Source organism: Manacus vitellinus, unplaced genomic scaffold, assembly GCF_001715985.3.
Source record: "Manacus vitellinus isolate BGI_N305 unplaced genomic scaffold, ASM171598v3 scaffold_20_pilon, whole genome shotgun sequence".
Lineage (NCBI taxonomy): Eukaryota > Metazoa > Chordata > Aves > Passeriformes > Pipridae > Manacus > Manacus vitellinus.
In genome coordinates, this window is record NW_021939471.1 from 9,489,586 (window position 1) to 9,511,459 (window position 21,874).

General features: G+C 36.7%; 1 protein-coding gene across 3 annotated transcripts in view; it reads right to left on the bottom strand.

The window, feature by feature from the left end:
• Positions 1-653: 653 nt before the first annotated feature.
• The window catches only part of ADAM23 (ADAM metallopeptidase domain 23), a 70,097-nt gene continuing 48,876 nt past the window's right edge, over positions 654-21,874 (bottom strand). The window contains exons 22-25 of one of the 3 annotated variants that reach the window (XM_029959534.1): positions 20,843-21,011; positions 18,904-19,015; positions 10,793-10,883; positions 654-3,929 (exon numbers count right to left, since the gene is read on the bottom strand). In XM_029959534.1, the coding sequence (XP_029815394.1) occupies positions 3,881-3,929; positions 10,793-10,883; positions 18,904-19,015; positions 20,843-21,011 (421 nt within the window). In that variant the 3' untranslated portion in view covers positions 654-3,880. Of the gene's footprint in view, positions 3,930-7,933; positions 7,989-10,792; positions 10,884-18,903; positions 19,016-20,842; positions 21,012-21,874 lie in introns of all 3 variants that reach the window. The other 2 variants (XM_018071617.1, XM_018071616.1) reach the window with 2 other exon arrangements.

Consider the following 21,874-nt stretch of genomic DNA (forward strand, 5'->3'; position numbering starts at 1 on the left):
GTGTTCCCTCGCTCTATAGTTCTAAATGAGAAACATGCTTTCATACATAACCTTGGGAAATATTAAGACAAAAGTGCATTTTGTTTCCCTGTCTGGAGCTAGAGAAAGCAAAACAATATCAATAGTTATCTGGTAACTGTGACATGCATGCCTTTAGTTTTCCCAGGCTGGCATCACTAGAGTTAGTCTGGAAAAAATCCAAAAAGGGAAGCCGAGTTTCATTCAGTAATCCATTGAAATAATGACCATATTATCTGGTTATTATAATATAATTATTTTAAAAATACTTTGAAGGCCTCATTTTAGACTCTTGTCATTATGTAGTTCAGATTTTTGAGCTGCAAAAGGCTCCCCTTGACTTACAAATGCACCCAGGTCTCATTCAACTCAGTGACGCCAGCAGCTGGGACTGAAGCAGGCCTGGCAAGCCCTGGGTGCCGATGCTCTGGCTCCATGCACGTTGGAAAGCCTGCGTGCAATGTCCTCTCAGAGACAGACCCTCGCTGGGAGATCCAACACAGTGTTAGAGATCTTTGATAAAGGAAAACTCCAGTCCATTTCCACTACCAGGTGATGACTCCTTGAACACAGAAATTAAATAAAACTGAGAGAATAAATACAGAAAAAAAAATTGAAAATTAAAAACTACTCCGTTCCATGTTCATGACATTTTTAATACTCATCTTGCTAATATGCAGAACAAGGACTATTGAATTTCCATTCATTAGCAGCCAACAAGATATGAATGAGTATTAACTTCAAACAGAAACTTGATTTATAACAACATCAAGTTGTGCACTTAAAAAAATAATTACAAATCATTTTAAAAAGGAAGAGTAACAGTGGAAGCAGTAATGAATATAAAACATGACTGATTAGGCTTAAAACATAGCTTCAAGTATTCTATGGCATTTCCTCAGACATTTGTCTCATCTGTTTGTGCAATACCCATCTTTGCATAGTAAAGAAAAATTCGTTAAACTCCAGCCTTAAGTAATCTTTTTCTTTGAACATGCACCTATACAGCTGTTAATTTGCCTAGCAGACTTCTCTTTTAGGAGAATCATAAGATCAAATCATAAGATCATGCAGCAAACTGGAATGAGCTATACAGTTACCACAGTTTCTTGTCCAGCTGAGTAGGTAAATAATGGAGCAAATGTAGAGTGGATGAAATGGAGGCGGAGTCAACCCAGTCTTCTTTTGATGACACTTTGCAATGAACAAAGTAACACTAAATGGATATGCACTTCCCAAAGCACAGCAAAGGTGGGATGTAGAAAATCAACACCTACCAAACCCAATTTTTTTTATCTAGTGCCATGGGAAGCACTTCATCCAGTACCTACTCTGAGCTGTGTTGTCACTTGTGTTGTGCACACACAGGGCAAAAAGCAAATGTGTTCTTCCACGTACACACAATGGCTGATGAGTGAAGCATAAATTCAGTCAAGAAATTGTAAGTCCTATGAAAGGGCTGGTGTAAATAAAAAAGTTACTCCAGCACTGAACATATGTTCATAGTAGTTGGGGACCACTGTGGTCTGATTTAAAACATCACATCACACACTAACAATGTTGTTTGTGAAATGCTTCTTCAAGGTTTATTACACAGGTAGTTTATGTATGTCCAGTTGATTTTACTTATTTTTATTTTTGGTAACCACTAGTGTTTCTGTTGTGGGTTATGCTTGCTTTGGAAGCAGAACCCTAACAAAGTTGGATGTTTTGAAGCAAAGCATTTTTAGATAACCATAATATAGTTGCAAGTATTTTTGGTTTGCCATCAAAGGATTGTCACTAATGTAATTTTGCTTGAAACCAGGCAGGAATTTTTCAGAATAAGATTTATAATTCATAGAAATGTCAACTACCTGTGTGCAGCACCTTTAACTCATAATGTAGTTGTGTTAATGTGATTATGTTAAAGCTGATTAAAAATATTTAATAATAACTGTCAAGCAAAACAATATATTGTAGCTCTTTTGTGAGACTGTTGAATTGAACATTATCATAATAAGAAAAATAACTGAAATTATGTTTTCTAAGTCACAGGAAATCTGCAGCATTTTCTTAATGTTTTGGCTCTTAAAGCTAACTTGGGTATTGGATTTCACTGAACAAAGATGGAGTATGTAATGTAACTGGGCTTCTGTTGTTACTAATATTCAACCTTTAAATTAAAACCAAAATTACAGAAGATTTTAATTCTGATTATCAGACGCAGCAATTAAATTTTCAGGTCACTTCACTTACACGAACTAAATTACCTGTTTTAAGCCAAGATGCAAAGGATGAGCCAGACTGGACAGCTCTATACTTTTAGGGAGGCCTAGACATCTGCCCATATCTTTCTCAAGGCAGATGCAGCCAGGCTAGCCTGGTTCCTGGGGCACGGTACTGCTGCCCAGGACTTCTCTGCAAAAATCTGCTCGTATGCAAGGTGTATCTGAAAGTAATAACAGCACACAACCCCCTGAAATTACATGGCAGTCTGTACACGTTGTGATGGAAACTGGCTATCAGTAGCCAAGGGTCAAAGTATTAATCTTGCATTAAACTTTGAAAAGTGAGATGCATCAAAGAGATACAGGGAGTGAGTTAGAAATGTCAGTCACCTTTGCAAGTTGCTTTGAGTGGATGGGCAGAAGGCAAGAGAAGAATAACTCATTCCAAGCTTTTAACATTTTGTGAGTATTTTAAGGCTTATTTAAGTTTTTATTTTACAGGAAAAAAACTAGCTACACTTAAAAAAAAAAAGAGCTTGGCACTTCTGTGATTATCTTGAGAGGGTGTTACTTATCCTATATTATGGAAAAGTCTGCATAAGAGCCAAAAAAAGTAATCCAGACTTATAGTCAATACATAGATATGCATTTATACATTTTAATTGTTTTTGGTTTCAAGCATACAAACTTTAGATCACATCTGTTTGGTGTCAGAACTCCCTGCATCTGCATGCTATTACTGCCTTTTTTGAGCAAGCCCAGAACATCTGCTGTACAACATGCTACAGAAAAAAAGGGGAGGAAAAAAAACCCAAAACCAAACCCAACATCAAAAATAGATTTACATAAAGAATAGAACCTTTTTATATGGAAATTCTTTTCTCTTTTTTATATATATATATTTATATATAATCTGTGAAAATGATACATCAAAATCTTATTTCCATATTTACACTTTTTCTTTCTTGGAAAAATTCCATCCATCATTCACTAGCTTCCATAACTAACAGACTCCTGACCTAGGAGACCAAAACAAGGTGGACAGCGAGCTCACGGAGCAGGGAACCCTCAAGTCCAGCAGCAGAATGCACTGCGTGGCTGGAAAAGCTATCGAAGCCTGGCACTGGCTTCCCAGTGATTTATATTTATTGGGCTGCAGATTTTGCTTGGGGTCAGCTTGCTAACTTGGTTGTTTGTATGTGAGCCATGCAGGTTACCCTTTCAAAATTAGCTCCTCATGCCACTGGAGTTTGATAAGAAAAAGGAAGTCATGCGAACTCAAGTGAAGTTAAGAGTGCCAGCAGGCTGGGAAAAGAATCTTCTGCTATTCCATTATTTTGGAGCAGTTCTCTTATTGCACTTGGTCTGTGTGTCTCCTTTGTTTGAGGAAAAAAAAACACCTGATTTTGAAACAGTTTGCTTGTAACACTTGTCAGTTAATGTTAACAAGAGAAAGGTGAATAGAGGAAGTATTTCCAACTTATCTCCAAAAAGGACAGTGTTCTACCAACTCAAATTCCAACATCCCAATATTGTGTTTAGTTACTGTTTCTCAAGTTCTTCCTTACAGATTTAGTTCCTGTGCAGCTACAGTGTAGACATCATACCCAAAATCCAGTAGTGCAAGAAACAGCTTTTTGAATGGCATCTCTTCAGATAGGGCCTTGTTGACTTGGATCGAACCTTCGTTTTTTGACATTTCTTCCAGATTGCATCAAAAGGAGATGAGAACAGAAAAATGCAAGACATTAGTTAGATATAACAAGAACAAAGTCATTGCTAAGGTCATAGTAAAGTAAAAGGCTCACACTGAGACAGTTTAACCAGTAACTTTTCCAAGGGCTAACTATTTAAGGAATTTAGTTGCATGCTTTCTGTAGCATAATATCAAGTACTGGTTTCCTTCTGCAGTTTAAAGATCATACTGGCATACAGAATACAGTTATTTCCGTAGTACTTCAAGTGGTGCTCTAAATTTGTAGAAACTTTCAGCTCCCAGTAGCACGTTTCCCCAAGCCAGGAATGCATTTGTACAACTGAAAAGAATGAGTCATAAGTGCCAGGACTGGAAATACGTCAGCCCATGGAGACTTGAGTTCTCAGAGCAAGTGCCCATCTCTGGCTACACCAGAATTTAGTTTATGTAATCCAGTGTGACAAAAAAGTGAGTGCCTCTGTGAGCTCTTACCACACTATTGACCAAAAGTGAATCTTAGTAAGGTGCAAAATATAGCAGAGACATTGCATTCGAAGGAGACTGGACAGTTTTGTTAATTGTGTTATTAGAATTGAATGTTAACAGCAAACAGCAAGCTGGTGATATCCAATCTCCTGCGATGTTGATGTCCTATGTCAAACAGCAAGACATAAGGAAGCAACAACAAAAGTTGGGTGCAACCTCCCCAGTATCTGGCTTTATGTGGGGCATCAAGCAAGGGGCTCATGCATTTAGTTTTAACATTGGGCATACACACCACTACCGCCACCAACCCAACATGCAAAAGATACAGAACAGGAATTCATAAATTCCCTGAAGATACAGACCAACCCCTGGATTTTCTATTTTCTGCAGCCCTGCTAACCACTACCACTGCTACAGTATTTATAAATATTCTATACACAAGGTTTGTCTGGTGGTTTTAGAGACTAATGGATGTATGCAAAGACAACTTATTTTTGAATAGTCTTCCAGAGGCTAGTGGTTCTTGGCAATCCTTTGTTTTGTTATTTATTCTTTGGACAACTGTGCCTAGATTTTTGTAAGATGCTTGTTTAAATAACTGGGGGTTTCTGAAAGAAGATCATTGTATTCATCTTGCAGTCATTTCCCCTCCAGGAGTACTGTACTAATGCTCTTTTTTAATGAGGCTGATGTTACTTCAATATCTCAATCCCTCCCCCTGTGTACTACAGGTAAATTTGAGATGACCAATTTTTTTTTTTCAGCCCAACTTGCAGAACTGCATGATAGGAAGTATGAATATAATAGAACTTGGTTGAATGTGAGTTAAAGACTGCTGTGTGTCTGCTCATCCTGCCAGTTTCAATGGGAAAAAAGTGTGTCTGCTTCTCTTCCCCCTCCCCTCTTTTTAAAAACTGTCTAGCATACTTGAATTCAAGCACTACCCATCAACAACTAACTAGTCAGTCCTTTTAAATCAACAACATATGTGAAAAAATCCAGATGATGTAACTTGTCCTCCTACTCTACAGAAAGTATCATATTCCAGTTCGCTTGAAGAGGATGTCATTAGAATAGATGCTGAATTATGCTCTGTTACCTGAGCTTATTTTAGTTGAAGAAATGGACTTTATAAGTCTTAGAACAAGGTGCAGAGGACAGATGCTATGGTAGTTTCCCAGTACAACTCTGTAACAAAACTCTTTGTCTTTTATCCTATCAATTCTTTTCTAATCTCACATCTCCACAAGTGCAGTATTCCAGCACAAACCTCTCCATGCATTCTGTGTCCAAACCATATATTTACTCCATTCCTAGTTTTATTGTGCAGAAATACAGAGTCTGAGGAATAAGATATCGACCAAAACCACTGCCTTTCTTCACTTAGGTTATTCTGCTAACAATGTTATATGAGAAAGAAACATGTGAAGAACTAGAATAAGAGCCTGAAATATGGAACATGAGATACAGTGTCAATAAGGGAACATAGTACAAAGCTTTAACAAGACCCTGCCACATCTCTGTACTGCAATTGTAGCACTTCAGGGGTAGGCAGTCAGGTGTTACCCTGCAGGAATCCAAATTCTATTCTGATTCCCTGACCTGCTTTAACAACTTTATCCCGAATTATCGACCATTATAATACTAAAAGGAAGACAGTAGTCTTATTTACTTAAATTGCCAGTTTCTCTCTTTCTCAAGAAAATTACAATAAAAGGAAACTTGGTAAGTACCAGGTCCTGGATATTTGCACCTCTTTATAGCTACATGTTATAGTACTGCAATGTTCCTTCCAGTACGCTTCAGTTAAAAGATATGGTGGGGCAGAAGAGTCCTCTGTAGGAGGACACATAGGAGAATGATGCTGCTTCCTAGTTCTTTGATGGTTTTTGTGGAAGATCTTAGAATATAACTTATTTTTTGCATTAAAGTTTTAATGCCTCTTTAAATAATGAGGGTCAGCCTTTCAGTCTGTAATCCAACCAGGAAAAGAGTCTCTAACACAAAGAAAATTATAGGTGATTCTGAATCAAAAGTACACCATGGTACAGCACATCACTGCCTTTCTAACATGGTTGTCTTTACAAACAAAAAATATTTCAGAAAAAAAACCTGGTTTCAAAAAAGGCTGAATATATCTAAGAAATACCTTGCTGCAATCTGATGTGGGTTTTTTGTGCAGCTAACTGGGAATGTGGTCACAAAGTACATTACTTACAAATGTATGCCTTTGTGATCACATAAATACAAAGCTTTATTTAAGTATTTAAAGATTTATCCAAACCCAGTATTTTAACCATGTTAACTAGGTAATGTTTTCATAGGCATTCCTAAATCATTGTTCAAATGTTGAAGAGCTTAAATAAATGAACTTATGCTACAAAATTGATTCAAATTAACAGAATGAGGGACTAAAATTAGCAACTTAAAATAAGACATTGACCTTCCATTTATTCTAGTAGACTGGAAAAAAAAGTGAGAAAATACCTCACATTTGATTCTAATGCTGACATCTGTGTAGTGATGACTATGGCCTATGATTCATATTGATGGTAATGCTGGTAAGGGACCAAAACCTCTTTCCTCACAATGTTCCCACCAGCATTTCACTGCCTTATCTTGTGGAAACCTTTAGGGTTTAAATGCAACTGCACAGACCAGTTAAACCTTGGCATCTGTTATATTTGGATAAGTCTTTGATTCTTCCATTAAAGGAGCAGAAAACCCTTTGGCTCTTCAGCTAAGAACAATTGCTGAAAATAGAATTGTGCCTTCAATCAATTCTCTATCTGTTGCTTTTGTATTCTGCTATAACAAGAGGCAGCTTTTCATGTGCACTGCCATGTTGCTTTTACTAGCATTGCCTGTTGGTGGTGGTATTGTTTTGTTACCAGAATTGCTTTAATACTGTTAATGTCAGTAACAAAAGCATTAATTAGCTTATATTATTGCAGTAGCTCAGCAGAAGTCAGCAAATATATGCTAGAAATAAAAAGTGTAGGCCCCTGAGCGACTCTAATGGTAAGAGTGTCCTTCCTATATTAAACACTGTATACTGAAACCTTGCACAGACTTGCTACACCAAAATTAACTTCACATTTCATGAATGCTGTACTTCTGTACATTACCTGGCAGAGTTCAGGTAGCAACAGGTAAGACTCCCTTACTGCTGTCTAAGCACCAACAGTTTTAAAAGTACTATGCAAGGCTCATCTGAAGTAAAATCTACTTAACAAGGTTTCCACACACAGCTGTTAACTCTAAGCCACCTGAAATGTGTAATGAGGCTCTATGCCTCCTTAGAAATGTCATCAACTTTTTTCTTTCCTATTCTGTCCACACATTAACTTGATGACAAAAACTAACCTCAGATTCACTCTTGAAACTGGATTTGTTTTTACTTTGTTGATTTTTTTTTTTTACTTTGTTTCTGCAAACTTGCATCAAGCCTTCTTTTACACTTCCCCTCCAACCCCCACCCCCTCTCAGTTCATGAACAAAGTTTTGCTTAGTTGCAGCTTACGTTTGATATGGACTTGACACCACAGTACCGTATGTTCATATGAACATCTGATAACCTGTGAAACAGAAATCACATCTCCCAGTTTGTAAAGCATTAGCTACCTTCTCTCATATTTGCAGAGACTAAACATATCACTTGCTTAAAAAGGAAAAGTTAAATTCCCTCTTTATTACCCTCATCTGTCCCTCCAGATCTATCTGAAGCCAAGTATCAGGGGGTCTACATATGCTAGCCCTCTTTTGTGTATAAACCAAAAAGCCTTTCCAATTCCCCTCTGACCCCCAGAAGAAACATGCACTTCAAGCTGTGAGCTAGGCCAGGCCAGTGTATTTGAGGTTCTGCTACAGAATGAACAGTCATATCTTGCTCTTGTGAGAGTAAGAGCTTCAGGACACATTTCCAATACAGATCATCTATAGGGACAGCAAGCTTCTTCATTTGGGCAAATGAATGACACCAGGATGCAAAGCTGAACACTTGTGAGAGCAGATTGAGAGGTGCGGGACACAAAGAAGAAATAATCGATGACATACTGTATTGTTTCAGACATGGAGGGATTCTTTGGCTGATCTGTGTTCTTCCAAGTTGGAGCTGTGTCCGCAGCCAGCCTGCTTGCAGCTGTGGGCAGGGGCTGCAGCTCTGATGCATGAGAGCAAAGGTGGTCAGGACACAAGATGGCTTGGAAAGATTCAGAGGAAAATACTGACTACATTTCTATTTTAATGTATTATGTTTTCAACAAACTACCTTGTGCAATACAAATGTATTATTTAGGGATGAGCACTCTGTTTCTGCAAGTCTATGAGTTGCTGAGTAATAGACATACGTCTCCTACAGCAGAAAACTCATCCAAAAATATAAGCTGACATTTATTTTTTCCAACAAAATTTAGCTTGGTTAATTCCCAGAGGAACTCACAATATCCGTGTTTCTAATATTACTGCTTTAAATGTGCACGCATTGTTGTTCTCAATATACCAAAAATTTTAATAGCAATGTTAATGCAAGCCTTGCAGAAAATGTGGCTGTATTTATTAAAAAATCTAATTGCAGTGAAGTGCAGGGGAAAAAACCCTCTGTTCTGCAACTTACTGAAATTTTTATGTATTGTTTATATGCTCTATTTACACTAAAAGACAACTAAATTATTTTACTGTTTATAAATATGGAAAATCGCAGCCATATGAGATACAGTGCAAAAGATATAGGACTACCTTGTTTAGAGCTGCCCTGTAGTAACTTCTAAATACTGGAGGCTGACCTAGTGGTATTTATTGTACAAATAAGTGGATTGGATTTATTTAACTAAGACGTACGAGAAAACAAAACCAAACCTCAACCACAACAACAAACCCAGCAGCTGAAGGTAGGTCTGTAGTCAGGAACTAAAAAAGCTTTTGAAGATCATACACCCATGCTTACAGATGGATGTTTTGGTGCATTTTGTATTTACTCTTTTCTTACTAAAACAAAGGAGAAGGAGTGAATCCAAGGGCTGATGCGTGCAGCTCTTTCCAGTGTCAACTGGAAGCACAGGGAATGTTACTTCCCTCAGAGCAAGCACTTGGAGAAAAATGAATGAGGCAGGTGGTGGGTGTTTCTGAAAACACCTAGAATGGCAGGCAGTGCCACAGGGAGTAAGTGCCTTGTCCAGGAGACAGGACAAAGCCTGTTTGCTGTTTTCAGCAGGGCTGAATGAGATTTTGAAGTATTTTGCTTCCACAGGCCAGCTGAACCTTTGAAAATATAAGAGTTTAAATTACAAGTAAACATTTTCAGGTGACTTTTGAAAGTGAATTACCAGATAAATATGACCTGATCACTAGATTCTACTTTGATAGTGGCCTTAATCAATTAGGGAGTAATTTTTTTCTTCTCAGCTCAGACATGAAATATGAATAGAGACCACAGAAAAAATTTTTTTAATTATTATAAAAACCTCCTTGAAGATTTATGGTTTATTGTTTGATCATGGCTTAATTTCGATTCATGTTATTGAATAGAAATAGCAACTTGAAATGCCATGAGAAATTACTTGTGCTTAATACTTCCATGATTTGTAAGGTTATAAAGTGAGATCCTTTTTACCAAATATGGACCATGCATGGAGGTAGACTGGACCCTACAAAAAAGGCAAGAATTAGATACCTTTGTACAAGACTCTCTTTTTGCTTTAACAGTCACAAGCAGAATGACTAGTACGTTACTCCTCATAGTTATAAAACACAGTGGGCTAGAATTGGGAGATAAATGCTTTCATCTTTCTGGAAACAGCTCAAGATTTCAAAATGTTCTCTCTACACTTGATTTTTTTTTTAAAGTGTACTGAGAATAAAAAAATAATCAATAACCACTAAAAAGTTAGCTCTGGTACATTGACTCAACACATTTGTTGCTGAAAACTACTCTGCTACTGCCACTACTGACCATTTACATGACATCTTTAATTATGAAAATGTTGAGCTGTTTGAAAGTACTACTGCATTCAAAAGAAACACTCCTCAAGACATGTATCTTTTGGGGGTTTTTAACCACTGCAGTCAGCTTCTGAGAACAACACTACTAACTGGAGGTGAAAAAAAGACCTTGCTTCCTAAATCTTAGCTGAGTTAATGAAAATTAAATTAATTATTTTACTGTTGTTCAACTTTGCACCCTGATTACATCTGCCATTTTCAAATCTGTTTCCTCCTCTTGTTCAGTGTGTGTGTAATTTTTTTTCTTGTTTAAAGCAGTTTGTTAGAGTTTGGGGGACGGGTTTAACTTGGAAATCTTGTAGCAGGAACTCAAAATTTAGTGATGTAAGCCAGAAATAGAAATGCCATAGCCACCAAAGAGAAGACATGCGGCATTGCTTACTTAAAGCCCCATCCTGTCCCCCCAAGGACAATTGCTGCCACCAGGATGGCACCAGCGATGGAGCCTATTATAAGATTGGTGGCACTAGGACCTGTGATAAAGGATTATGGTAAGACACACATAAGAACCAACGACTTTAGTCACGTCATGTGAAGCATCTGAAGGGTAGTCAAACAATTCAAGGAATACAGACAGCACACAAGGTGATGCCTCCAGACAATCTCAACAAGCCCAACTTAACTTACTCTTCTTTAACAATAGGAATGAACAAAGCTGTTGGTCTCTGCATTGTGCTATGCTGACTTCTACTAAAGATAAAAATCTAGTATTAGACAGTGAATTCCATTGTAACTTACTCTGTTATCTGGTGAATGAACAGCCAGCTGAGGACACTAAGATATTTGTGAATAATCCCTTTGCTTAAAGGAAGAAGTATGAATGCTGTATGTTTTAAGACTGCAGCAAATTAGAAAGGAAAAAAAAAATCAAAAAGCCCTGTCTTTTTTCATGGAGCTTCTGAAAGACGTAGATTTTTTAATTTGAGCTGAGAGCATTCAGCACCACTTGCTAATCATAATCCAGACTCCCTACAGTTACATCAATGCTAAATTTACAAACAATTGTTTGACAAAAGCAAAGGATTATATAATAGGGAACAAACATTTAAATAAAAGCTGTATTCCTCCTAAGCTTTCCAAACATCAAAGCATCTCTTCATCATCCTCAAGAAGGTACTAAACAGCAAAGTGGAGAAGGGTGGAGCAGGAAAAAAGAGCAACAAAAAGAAGCTGCACAAAATATGTTTGTGCAATTTTCTGAAGAGGGCAAGAGAACACCTAAATAAGATATTAATAATTGACCCTTAAGTGCTCTACTTACATAGGGCAGAGGAAAACTGATAATAAGCTTGAGTAACATTTTAATTGCTCTGTACCAAAACCTCCTATCACGCAGTTTTTGATGTAAAGCTAATTGCATCTGAACTCAAGGCAGAAGGAAACCAACTCAACAGTTCTTCTGCAGCATATTGTACACTTTTTGTTTAAACATTTACGTTTTCAGGAACAGCCTTCAGAAACAGTTCTTACCTCCTATCTCAGTCTCCCCAAATGAACACTTCTACACAGCAATGGAAATTTTCCTAATTAATTATTCTGAAACTGAGTTTGGAAAACTGTCAGACAGCTAACATAAGGAAGAAAGAGGAGTAGCCAGAGATCAGCAAAGAAAGAGCAAGGGCAGCTGCAACAACTGAAAGTTTTAAGCTGTTAGGTCGGTATCACAAAACCTCCTGCCCAGTCCCACACACTACAATAAGCACATGTCGTAAGTTTTAAAATTTACTACAGCAACCTAACTTCATTGCAGCCACTGCGTGTTTCCCACATCAGTGCTTCTGGAGATCTGATTAGCTAAAAGAAACCAAGTTTTAAAAATTGCTTCCTGCAGTTCCTATACAAACAATATTCAGGAACATGAACAAAATACTTGGACTGAAATGAAATATAGTGAGCTTTACAGATGAGCAGTGCACAAATTTGACGAAGAAAATCAAATGGTAATTTTTCACAATTTGGAAGAATGTATCTTATTTGGACTTACCTTTAAAGTCACACCTGACTCAAATCAACAGGAGTGAGCATGGTGGAGGGTAAATGCCATTCCACAGGCATTATAGTCCCAACTAAGGCTTGCTTGCAACAGCAGTCTAATGAGCCTAATGAGCTACTGTGTCTAACTGAGATCTAAGGTTTACTCTGGATTTTATCAAATGATTTCACACAACAAAAGACTGAAAACACAGCAAGTACTTTATCTGTAATAGATTTTATAAGCCTTGAAAAATTCTAAAGCTGATTTCTTTCTAGCCATGGAATGCTATCTTCCCACAAAGAGGTACAAAGATTAACTGATAGTAACAGTCATAACTTAACTTAGATAAAGAAGTGCCAAATCACCACTTTTTACATCCCACCTCCTCACTATGTTTCCTGGTTGTTAAATGTCAAGGGGTGTGGAGGGAGAGGGTGTGTATCCATTTCATAGTGCACATCCATTGACCAAACGGCAGTTTGTTCTTTCAATACAGAAAATCAATATTGGTTTTGTTTACTATAAATATGGAAGAATTCAATCAAAATTTAAACAGAAGAGGATAATATACAAACCAATTAGGTTCAGTTAATGGAAAAGTATAAATATAAAACCCAAGCTGAATAGGTATGATGACTAAAACAGCAACCACTTGTTTCTGAGAACAGAGTCCTCCCAACTGCTGAATTCCAGTTTCAAAACACAGAGATTTAAGAGGATCACTGGCAAGTTGTTTTAAGACCACAACAGACTGGGCACATAAAAGTACTTATAATGGGACTACTTTTACATGTTATACCTTACCTTAAAGTTCTATGTCTTATGTTTTACTAAGCATTATCAAAAAATTGTATTATTACTAAATTAGAATTTTTCTACCAGTAAAGTGACATTTACGAAGAAAAGTATAAATCTATATGTTTCTGCTCAATAAGCCTCTCTAGTCACTGAACTCAGATGCTTGACAGGAAACCAGAAGTATGAGGAAGGTTTTAATAACCACCGTACTGTGGGGTCATTTTTCATCCAGACTATCACAAGATGCAATACTTGGGTACATTTGTTCTTTCCACCACACTAGTGCTATAACCTACAGACACAGATTTTTCAGGAGGAAACTCCTGCACAACATCTGGCACACCACCTTTTCCTGCAAAGCACTACCTGCTCTGGCATGGCTATTTGTACCATTCCAGGTCATCTTTTAGGACCCCGATACAAATCCTACCGAAGGTGTTAAAAACAGAATACACCTATAATTTTGGTAGACTTCAGACTATTCCCTAAGTCTTCATCAGCAGCAGCTAGATTCTACAAGAACTAATATACACTGCTTTGAAACTCTGCTAGTATTAGAAGTTAAAGCTATTTCAGCACTTCAAACAAAGGTTTACGATTTGCAAGTGAAGTGTTGAGGAAGGAGGAAGAAGGGCAGAACCTGGCACCAGGTTGTGCTTGATGAACACACCCTCCCCTGCAGCCACTGATGGTAACAGCCACCAGAGACTGAAGGGTATTAGGAAAAGAGAGGGAATTTGGATTCCCCATGTGCTTTCTGTAAACCAAAGAAAAAGTAGCAGTGGCTTGCCCTGAATGTACATTTGTACCTGAAGGAACCAGAGACTAGAGAAAGATTGATGGGATGCAGAAAAGAAGAATGGATAGAAACACAAAGAATGAGTCAGGTAGTGAGTGATAAGAGCAGAGGAAAGATGAAGAAAAGCTGGACTTAGTGTAGAACCATACAGGAGCAAGAACAAATGGTCAGGGATGTTGGTCAGAGCTGAGTGGCTTCAGACAGCAGGTAAGGGGAGAGAAAAACAGAAGGGTACAAGGCAGAATGTAAGCAAAAGGCAAGTGGTCCTCAACCTGTAGGTAAATTTTCTCCTTCCAAATCTGTGTCCCAAACCTCTACAACCTTAACAGTTGTCAGTTGTTAGCAAAAAGCTGTAAAAGCCACCAGTAAAACACAGATCTGATCTTTCTCAAGCAAATAATCTATTACCTTCTTCCTTCTATTTGTTTTCCATTAGTTGTCCTCTCTGAACACAAAGGTCTCTACTCTTCTGAGAATCTGAGATCAGTTCATGTACCAGATAGGTTCTTAGGGCTGTGAACTCAGACACAAAATGCTGCCTTGCCAGACTAGAATTGTACGTGGGTGCCTTTTCACACAGCCTGATTGGAAATCACAGACTGTCCTGTCACAAGTCCCCCTTCAGAGAGGTGCCACTGCCACATGACAGATGTAACATATAGTTCCAGAAACCTGGTGAAGTTGGAATTCTCAGAGGAGTAAAATAATAGTACTTTAAGCTGTAGTTTGTACAGTGAACGCAGAATGAAGGGAGCTCTTACATGGACCTTTTTATGCATGTGTTTATATATATATAAACAAAATTTGTATAAATCATAGCCATTGTTAAAATGGAGGTAGGGGGATAATACTTGAGGTTACAGTTTCCTAAAACTATGAAAAGACAACAAAAATTGCTCATATATATTCTGTATATGTGAATATTATACTTCAGCACTGTGCTATCTTTGGGTAACAGAATCCTAGCAACAGAACTTTCAGAAGTTTTACTGTAAAACTAGCTGTCTGTATGACTATCATCAGCTTTCATCTGCCTAGCTTATCATTAGACTGAAAGCCCCACAGACTGTAATAAACAATTTCTGCATTTTATGAAACAGTCCACATTACACAGTCTGTTTTGTGAAATAATCACAAAATTCCATTTTTTCTCCGTTATTTTTGTAATTTGGTGTAATGGAAACATTTAGACACTTAGTTTTATGGTGACAATGTAAAAAATTCACAAACTTATTGTTTTATGCCCCACATTATCCCAGACAGGAGAAGGTTCAACACTGCATGAGCAAACCACATGACACGGACACAGTCAAATCACAGGACAAATACGGTCACCACATGACAAAGCTAACGGGTCATACACAGAGGGCTCAGGTGCATACGGTTACCTCACACACTAGGCACCAAACATAAAACTCAAACTAGGAAAAATGCTTACTCTATTCCCCACCCTGTGCCTCCAAAAATCACCCCCAAGGCCAGAATGGTCCCTGCCACTGCACCTATTAGCCTGTTAGCAGCCATGCTCACTGTGTGGAGGGAAAAGGGAAGATTTTTAAAGGAAATTATCACATATATGTCTGAAATGAAAACATGAAACAATTCCTCAAAGGAAGACTTTATGCTATAATCCACTGTTCGGATAAACAATTCAAATCTCCTCACAAACCTTTATTTACCAAATACTGCAGTTTTAAAAATTCTGAAGTGACATATATTTGGTTTTCTATGAATGTTTGCAAATATTTCAATGAGAAGTTTTCCTGTAAATGAAAGACTATTCCTTTTACCGTTGTGATTCTATTATTTATTTGAAAGAGGAACATCCTCAAACTACTGCTTATTTATAACAGCCAAAATGTAAATAAATTACCAATAAGAAAACTTCCTTTTGATCACCAGAAACTTACTGTATCCACAGTATAACTAAGCAAATGAAAACTGTTCAGAAACAGTTCCACTGCAGGGAAAAAAACCCAAACACAACTTTGAAATTCATTCCTTTACTAGATAGTAATATTTTCCTTTGTTACTGCATTTATTAATAGGACTTGCTATTTATCTATATGACCTAAAGACAGACAACAACTTTTAAAAAGCAAAAACCTACCTTAGCAACATGCTTCGGGTAACGCTCTGGAAATTCTGATATGTTCAGATAGTCTCTCTTAAGACATTAAGGCCTTATTTTTAATTTTTAAGGATACTTGTTTGAGAAAAAACATCTGTACATTTCCTATGTTAGAGATTAAAAGTTTGATAGATTCATTGACTCACAATAGACCACAAGCAAGCAGCTGAATTCCCTATCCAATGGGAACTCTTCCAAGGGACAAAACCTTTATAGATTTCATGCTGAATGAAGTCTGTTTTGAAATGCTTTGGCTAATTTTCTTCCAAAATTTTCTTCCAAAAGTTTCATAAGTATACACACACAAACACACACACACACACACTTGAGACATAAGTTTTATACTAAAATAAACACTACTCCACTAGTCAAATAAAGGACTAATTCTGCAAACTAAATGGTAAAGGAAGAATCTCGTGTGCCAGTACTCTAAAGTAATTCAAAGTTTCTGCAGTAACCAAAAACTAACAGCAAGAACTCTTTGTCTTCCCCAAACTGCTTAATGCTGTGTACATCTTCTAGTACAGGATACAGTAGGTTGCTGAGTTTAGAACAATTCAAGGGTCATGTATTAACAGCAACATAATAATAAGGACCACTAATTTTTTTAATCCTGAAATAGAAAATGGAGCCAAAAAGCAATTGATGGATGATGGAAAAGTCTGAAAAGTGCAGCAGCAGTAGCAGCCAATTGTCAGTTATCATAATAATATATAAATAATTAGCAATATTTCCTAACTACACATGTTCTAATTGTAGAAAGAAAAATGCTTGGATTTATGGTGTGAAAAATCTTAAACCTATTAAGCTTCAATTTTCACATCATGAGTGTTTCCTTTCTGAAATGTAACAAAATTCAATCTTATGGCTAAGGAAAAACTAGTATTTTGGTTTCTGTCTCAGATTTGTAAACTGGCATATGACAAAGGGAGTAATAAGGGGAAAAAAGTTAATGGAAACTACTTAAGTATGTTGGATCTTTACAACAGAGAAAAGTACTTCTGAATTCTTCTGAAATCTTCTCACAAAGGAATTCCTCTATAAGCATGCAGAAAGAAATCACAGTAGGTCTGTGTTGAGGGTCCTAAATTCATTTCTAGGGGATTCAACATCAATAAATTACTGTAACAATATAAGAAATATAATCCATCTTTTGAGATCATTGAACCACCTTGTACAAAAGCATAGTCTGCCTTTTTGCAGAGGAATCCATTAAAAAATGCAGTCTAAATGTTGTCTGTACCTACTGGCAGAAATCCACGTACATACTATTCATTTAAGGCTTTTGCCCAAAATATTTCAGCACTGATGTATTAATTTTCACACAGGCGTTTCCATTCTGAACTAGAGGAGTTAATCTGGCTTACAATAATGTAACCAAGGTAAGCATACCTCCTGTGTTGCCCTTCCTACAGATCTTTTTAAAGAGAAGGGAATTAATTCTTACCTACAGGATTTGGAAACGAGCAAAATAAAATTCATGTACTCTCTCAATGTCACAGCTGTAAATACTGCTCTCCTCATCCACACACACAGAACTGAACAGCTCTATAGTGCTAGTCTCCATAATTTTTTAAAGACTCTGTAAGCAGCATTCTACAGTCAGGAAGGTTTTCAGGGGAAATGGAATGACAAGTAGCTGTGTAAGGCAGGGTGCAAAACAGGCAGCTACACTGAACAGTGGTGGGATTAGAAATCCAGGAAGCACCTGTACAGATTCCCTCATACAAATCTGGACTGTTCAAGAGAGCCTCCTTCACAACAGCAATTTGTTTTAAGACTATATCTTCAACAGTTCTTGGGAAAGGTCTACTGGAACCATTCTGCTAAAGGGCAACAGGAAAAGGCACACAGGACAGATGTAGAGCCTTTCTGGAGGGATATACCAAAATCCTGCCCTTCCTTGAAACCTTAGATATTTTAGAGAGTAATCAATTAGAGTTTGACCCCTAAGGGCTAAATATTTAAGCAACTCTATCTTTTTCCCATCTGCCTTGTAAAAAAGGCAGAAGAGCCTGGAACTGGGACATGGGGAAAAATTTTGTTTGTGTTTCTCAGTTGTTTATTGGGAACTTTATCCGTAAATGCATAGGATTTGATGACTATAGTCTGATGTTGGACAATACCCTGATGACAAGACATACAAAAACTGGACAGCACAATCCAAAGATATTATTTGGCAGAGAAGTCAGAGAGAATCTCAAGTGCTTTTCTTCCTCTTTGAAAAACTTTTTTGATGAATTATTTCCTCAATACCTCCTCTTTGTATTTATACTTCATATGCAGTTGAAAGACCAACTAAGTACACAAGAATAAGCAATAATGATTGTAAAAATAATTTAAGTTCTTAAAATCTTAATTTATTTCTTTTGTCTTTCATTGAAATCTGATTTCAAGGAATCTGATTTCACTAGGGACATTCCACTTTTCCCTTTTTTATGCCATAGCTCTCTGAATTAGCTGAGAACAACTAAGGAAACTGGAAATCTCTAGTAAAACATAAATACTCAATTATCATATAAATAACAAGAGACACAGTCAGGTTCCAATCATAAAGAAAATTAACATTAAAAATAGAGAATAAAGGAAAAAACATTACCTGTTGAAATCTTCCCCAAATTTATGTTAGAAAAATAAAAGTTTCATGAATTCTCAAAGTAGAAAAACCTACTTCATCTACACAGCTGTGCAATAGTATTCTCTTTTTATATGCTAATTCTACTACCATGTATCAATGGAAAAATGTCATAAATACTTGAAAGAACATCAAAACTGAAACAAAACACAAACCCTTGGGTCCTTCCTCCTTCTTGCCACCAGTATCCCTGACAGGATCATCAATGCTGCAGTCTGTCCCAGCCCAGGAGAAATTACAAATGCAAGTGGCTTCATTACTACAGACCTGGAAAAGAAAATAAGTGACAGCAGTTAGTTTTTAACTACATTTTATTAACTTTATTTAACATGTAATGAGATATTTAATTCACAATATAAAACTTACCCATTTATATATTTTTAACAATGGCACTGAGTGGTTGGAATGATATAACCCATCAATAATCTGAAAGTTTGCTTTAACCCTCTTAATACACTCAGATGCTAGGAAAAGCAGAACTGGTTCTATCATCACTTGCACTACAACCTGCACAGGTTGTAAAAAATAACAAATTTTCATCCAAAAAACCCTATCTAAACTAGTCATGTTTCACTAACTTCACTAACCAAATATCTAGACTTTGAGCCTGAATGCCCAGAAGGAACACAAGCATTTATGTGTGAAAAGGTTCAAGACATGGTTACACTTTATAACCTCTCATTTACAGTTTGCTCCCATGTAGAACAAAATCGATATATTTTCATCGGTTTCATTGGCATTTTTCCTAAGCAGCAATGAGGAGTGCTTGTTCATCTTCTAAAAGACAGGTAACAGTGCTTCCTAAGTTTGCATTTGGTTGAATGACCTCTAAAACAGGACTTAGGACTCTAAAATTGACAATAGATTTATCAGATACAGGAAAATCTAACCAATGGACAAAACCTAAAACATCAAATCAACAGGGAGAGTTAATAGCTATAAATTTTGCATACAAGAAAGAACATGGAGAAGTTACTACAGAAAAAAGAATGACATGAGAAACAGAAAACTTAAGAGTGAAGTCAATCATTAGACAAACAGCTAACAGTATCTTCTGGACACTGGAACATGATGTGAAAAAAAAAAACAAACAAACAGCAAACAACCTACACACTAAGTAGCATTTGTGATTTTTTTAATTCAACTTTTATCACATTTTCCTTCTTAAAGTACTCATTGAAGAATCTGATCTAGGAAGTTGAAGATAAATAGATCTTATGGCAGGTTTGATCAACTGAAATACCCTTTAAAAATTAGGAATTGTAATAATCCAAAACAAAACAGGTAAGATGGTTCACTCACCCTCCATGCCACTCTCAAAAAGTACCAAGATGATTTCTAGATCTCCTAGATACTTTACTTTCCAATTTTAAAATTTTTCTTCTTGATTTTGAACCTAACCCTCCTCTTTTTTGAAACACTCAATTTCATATTCAATTACAGACAACAAGAAGAAAAAAAACGCCTTCTTGTATCAAGTCTAGCCCCTTTGGCAAGTATGTGTCCCACTGAATCCCACCACAGAAAGGTTTTATCGCTGTTTAAAACAGGAAATCTGTTCATCAAAACATACCTAGTATCTTAGACAAATGGATAGAATAACAGAATATAATGTGCCTGAATGTAAAATGATACACTTTGAGTCTGTTCAAGAAGAATGTACTCTCTCTGTTGAGGACCCACAGTTTGGAATTTTAATTATTTAAGTCATAAAGTATAAATCTATGAACACAGGACCAACTTTACAAAGGTGATAGTATGCAGGAAAAAGTTTAACTGAAAATGGCAAGTGGCTTGAAATATGGGTAGTACATCACAGAAGTCTTTACAATAACTAGTGTCAAAGTTCCTTCTTGCTAGTAACAAACCAAATACTTCAGATGTAATCGGAGAACTAATCTGACAATTTTACTTTCTAAAATTTTATCTTTGCTTCACAAAATGGTAGTTTTCCCCTGAATCTTAACATTTCTGCTATCAGATCAACAGGTCTTAAGAACACTTTCAGGTAGAGAACTGCACAGGGTGCATTAGGATCAGGTACAGCAGAGGGAGCTGGGGAAGCTGAGCTGCTCACTCCCAGTACAGACTCACCCCATGACCAGAACAGACTTTTCCATTAGAACCAGTGGGACAGCTGCTTATGTTCAAGGACTGAATTGGCAGGCACTTTTTGTCCAGACACATCATTTGAGGTCCACATGGAGCTCCATCCTCCACATAACCTAAATCTGTATCATCATCTAAAAGAACATGAGCACCACTAGGAGAAATAAGTTTTAAGATACTATTAGTATTATGACTGGTGTCTCCTGAAAATATTAAAAACATGTCAGTGTAGGTACTAAAAGCCTCATATCTTTCTTTCATTTAAAGATAGACTGATAGACTGAACAAAACTGTAAAGTTTTTCTGCCTGTCCACAGCAATGATAAGGTGTTCCAGTCATCGAACTAAAAACAAGTCTATATATTAACTTAACTACTCAAGAAGGGCACCTTAGGCCTAGGAGATTTTTAAGCCTTTGACAAACCACACTTTTCTCTTTTTTTTTCTTTCCTTTTTTTTTTTCACCAAAATGCTTTGAAATACTAATGTTAGAAAAATATCAAGAACTAACTTCCCATATGATGATATTTAAATAAAAACACTAGTAGAATAATGGAAGAATTAAGAATCACAGTTCATTCAGGACCTAACTATGCAAGAGAGTATTCTTAGCATGACAGGAATGTTGCCAATGTCCTTAAAATACAAGCCTTGTATCATGAAAAGCAGACTAAAACCCATTTACCTGTCCTTTAACTGAACTGTAGCTTAATATCTTATCCTGACACAACTCTGTAGTTTCCTTCCTTTTTGCCTTCACTTCCCTACAGCTATTTCTCTGAGTATTTAATACTCAAAATCATTATGTTTAAAATATGGGTCTTTGGCAATACAGACTTTCTCCACCCCCAGAAAAACATACTGCTGAGCGTTATCATTAAGCTCTGACTGTGAAGTTCTGCTATTGGAGGGATCAGATACAGTAATCAGAAGGATAACCCACATTCAAATGGGGAATAATAGGCTTTTATGTATTTTTTTAATCAAAAGAAATACCACTTAGAATAATGATTTTGC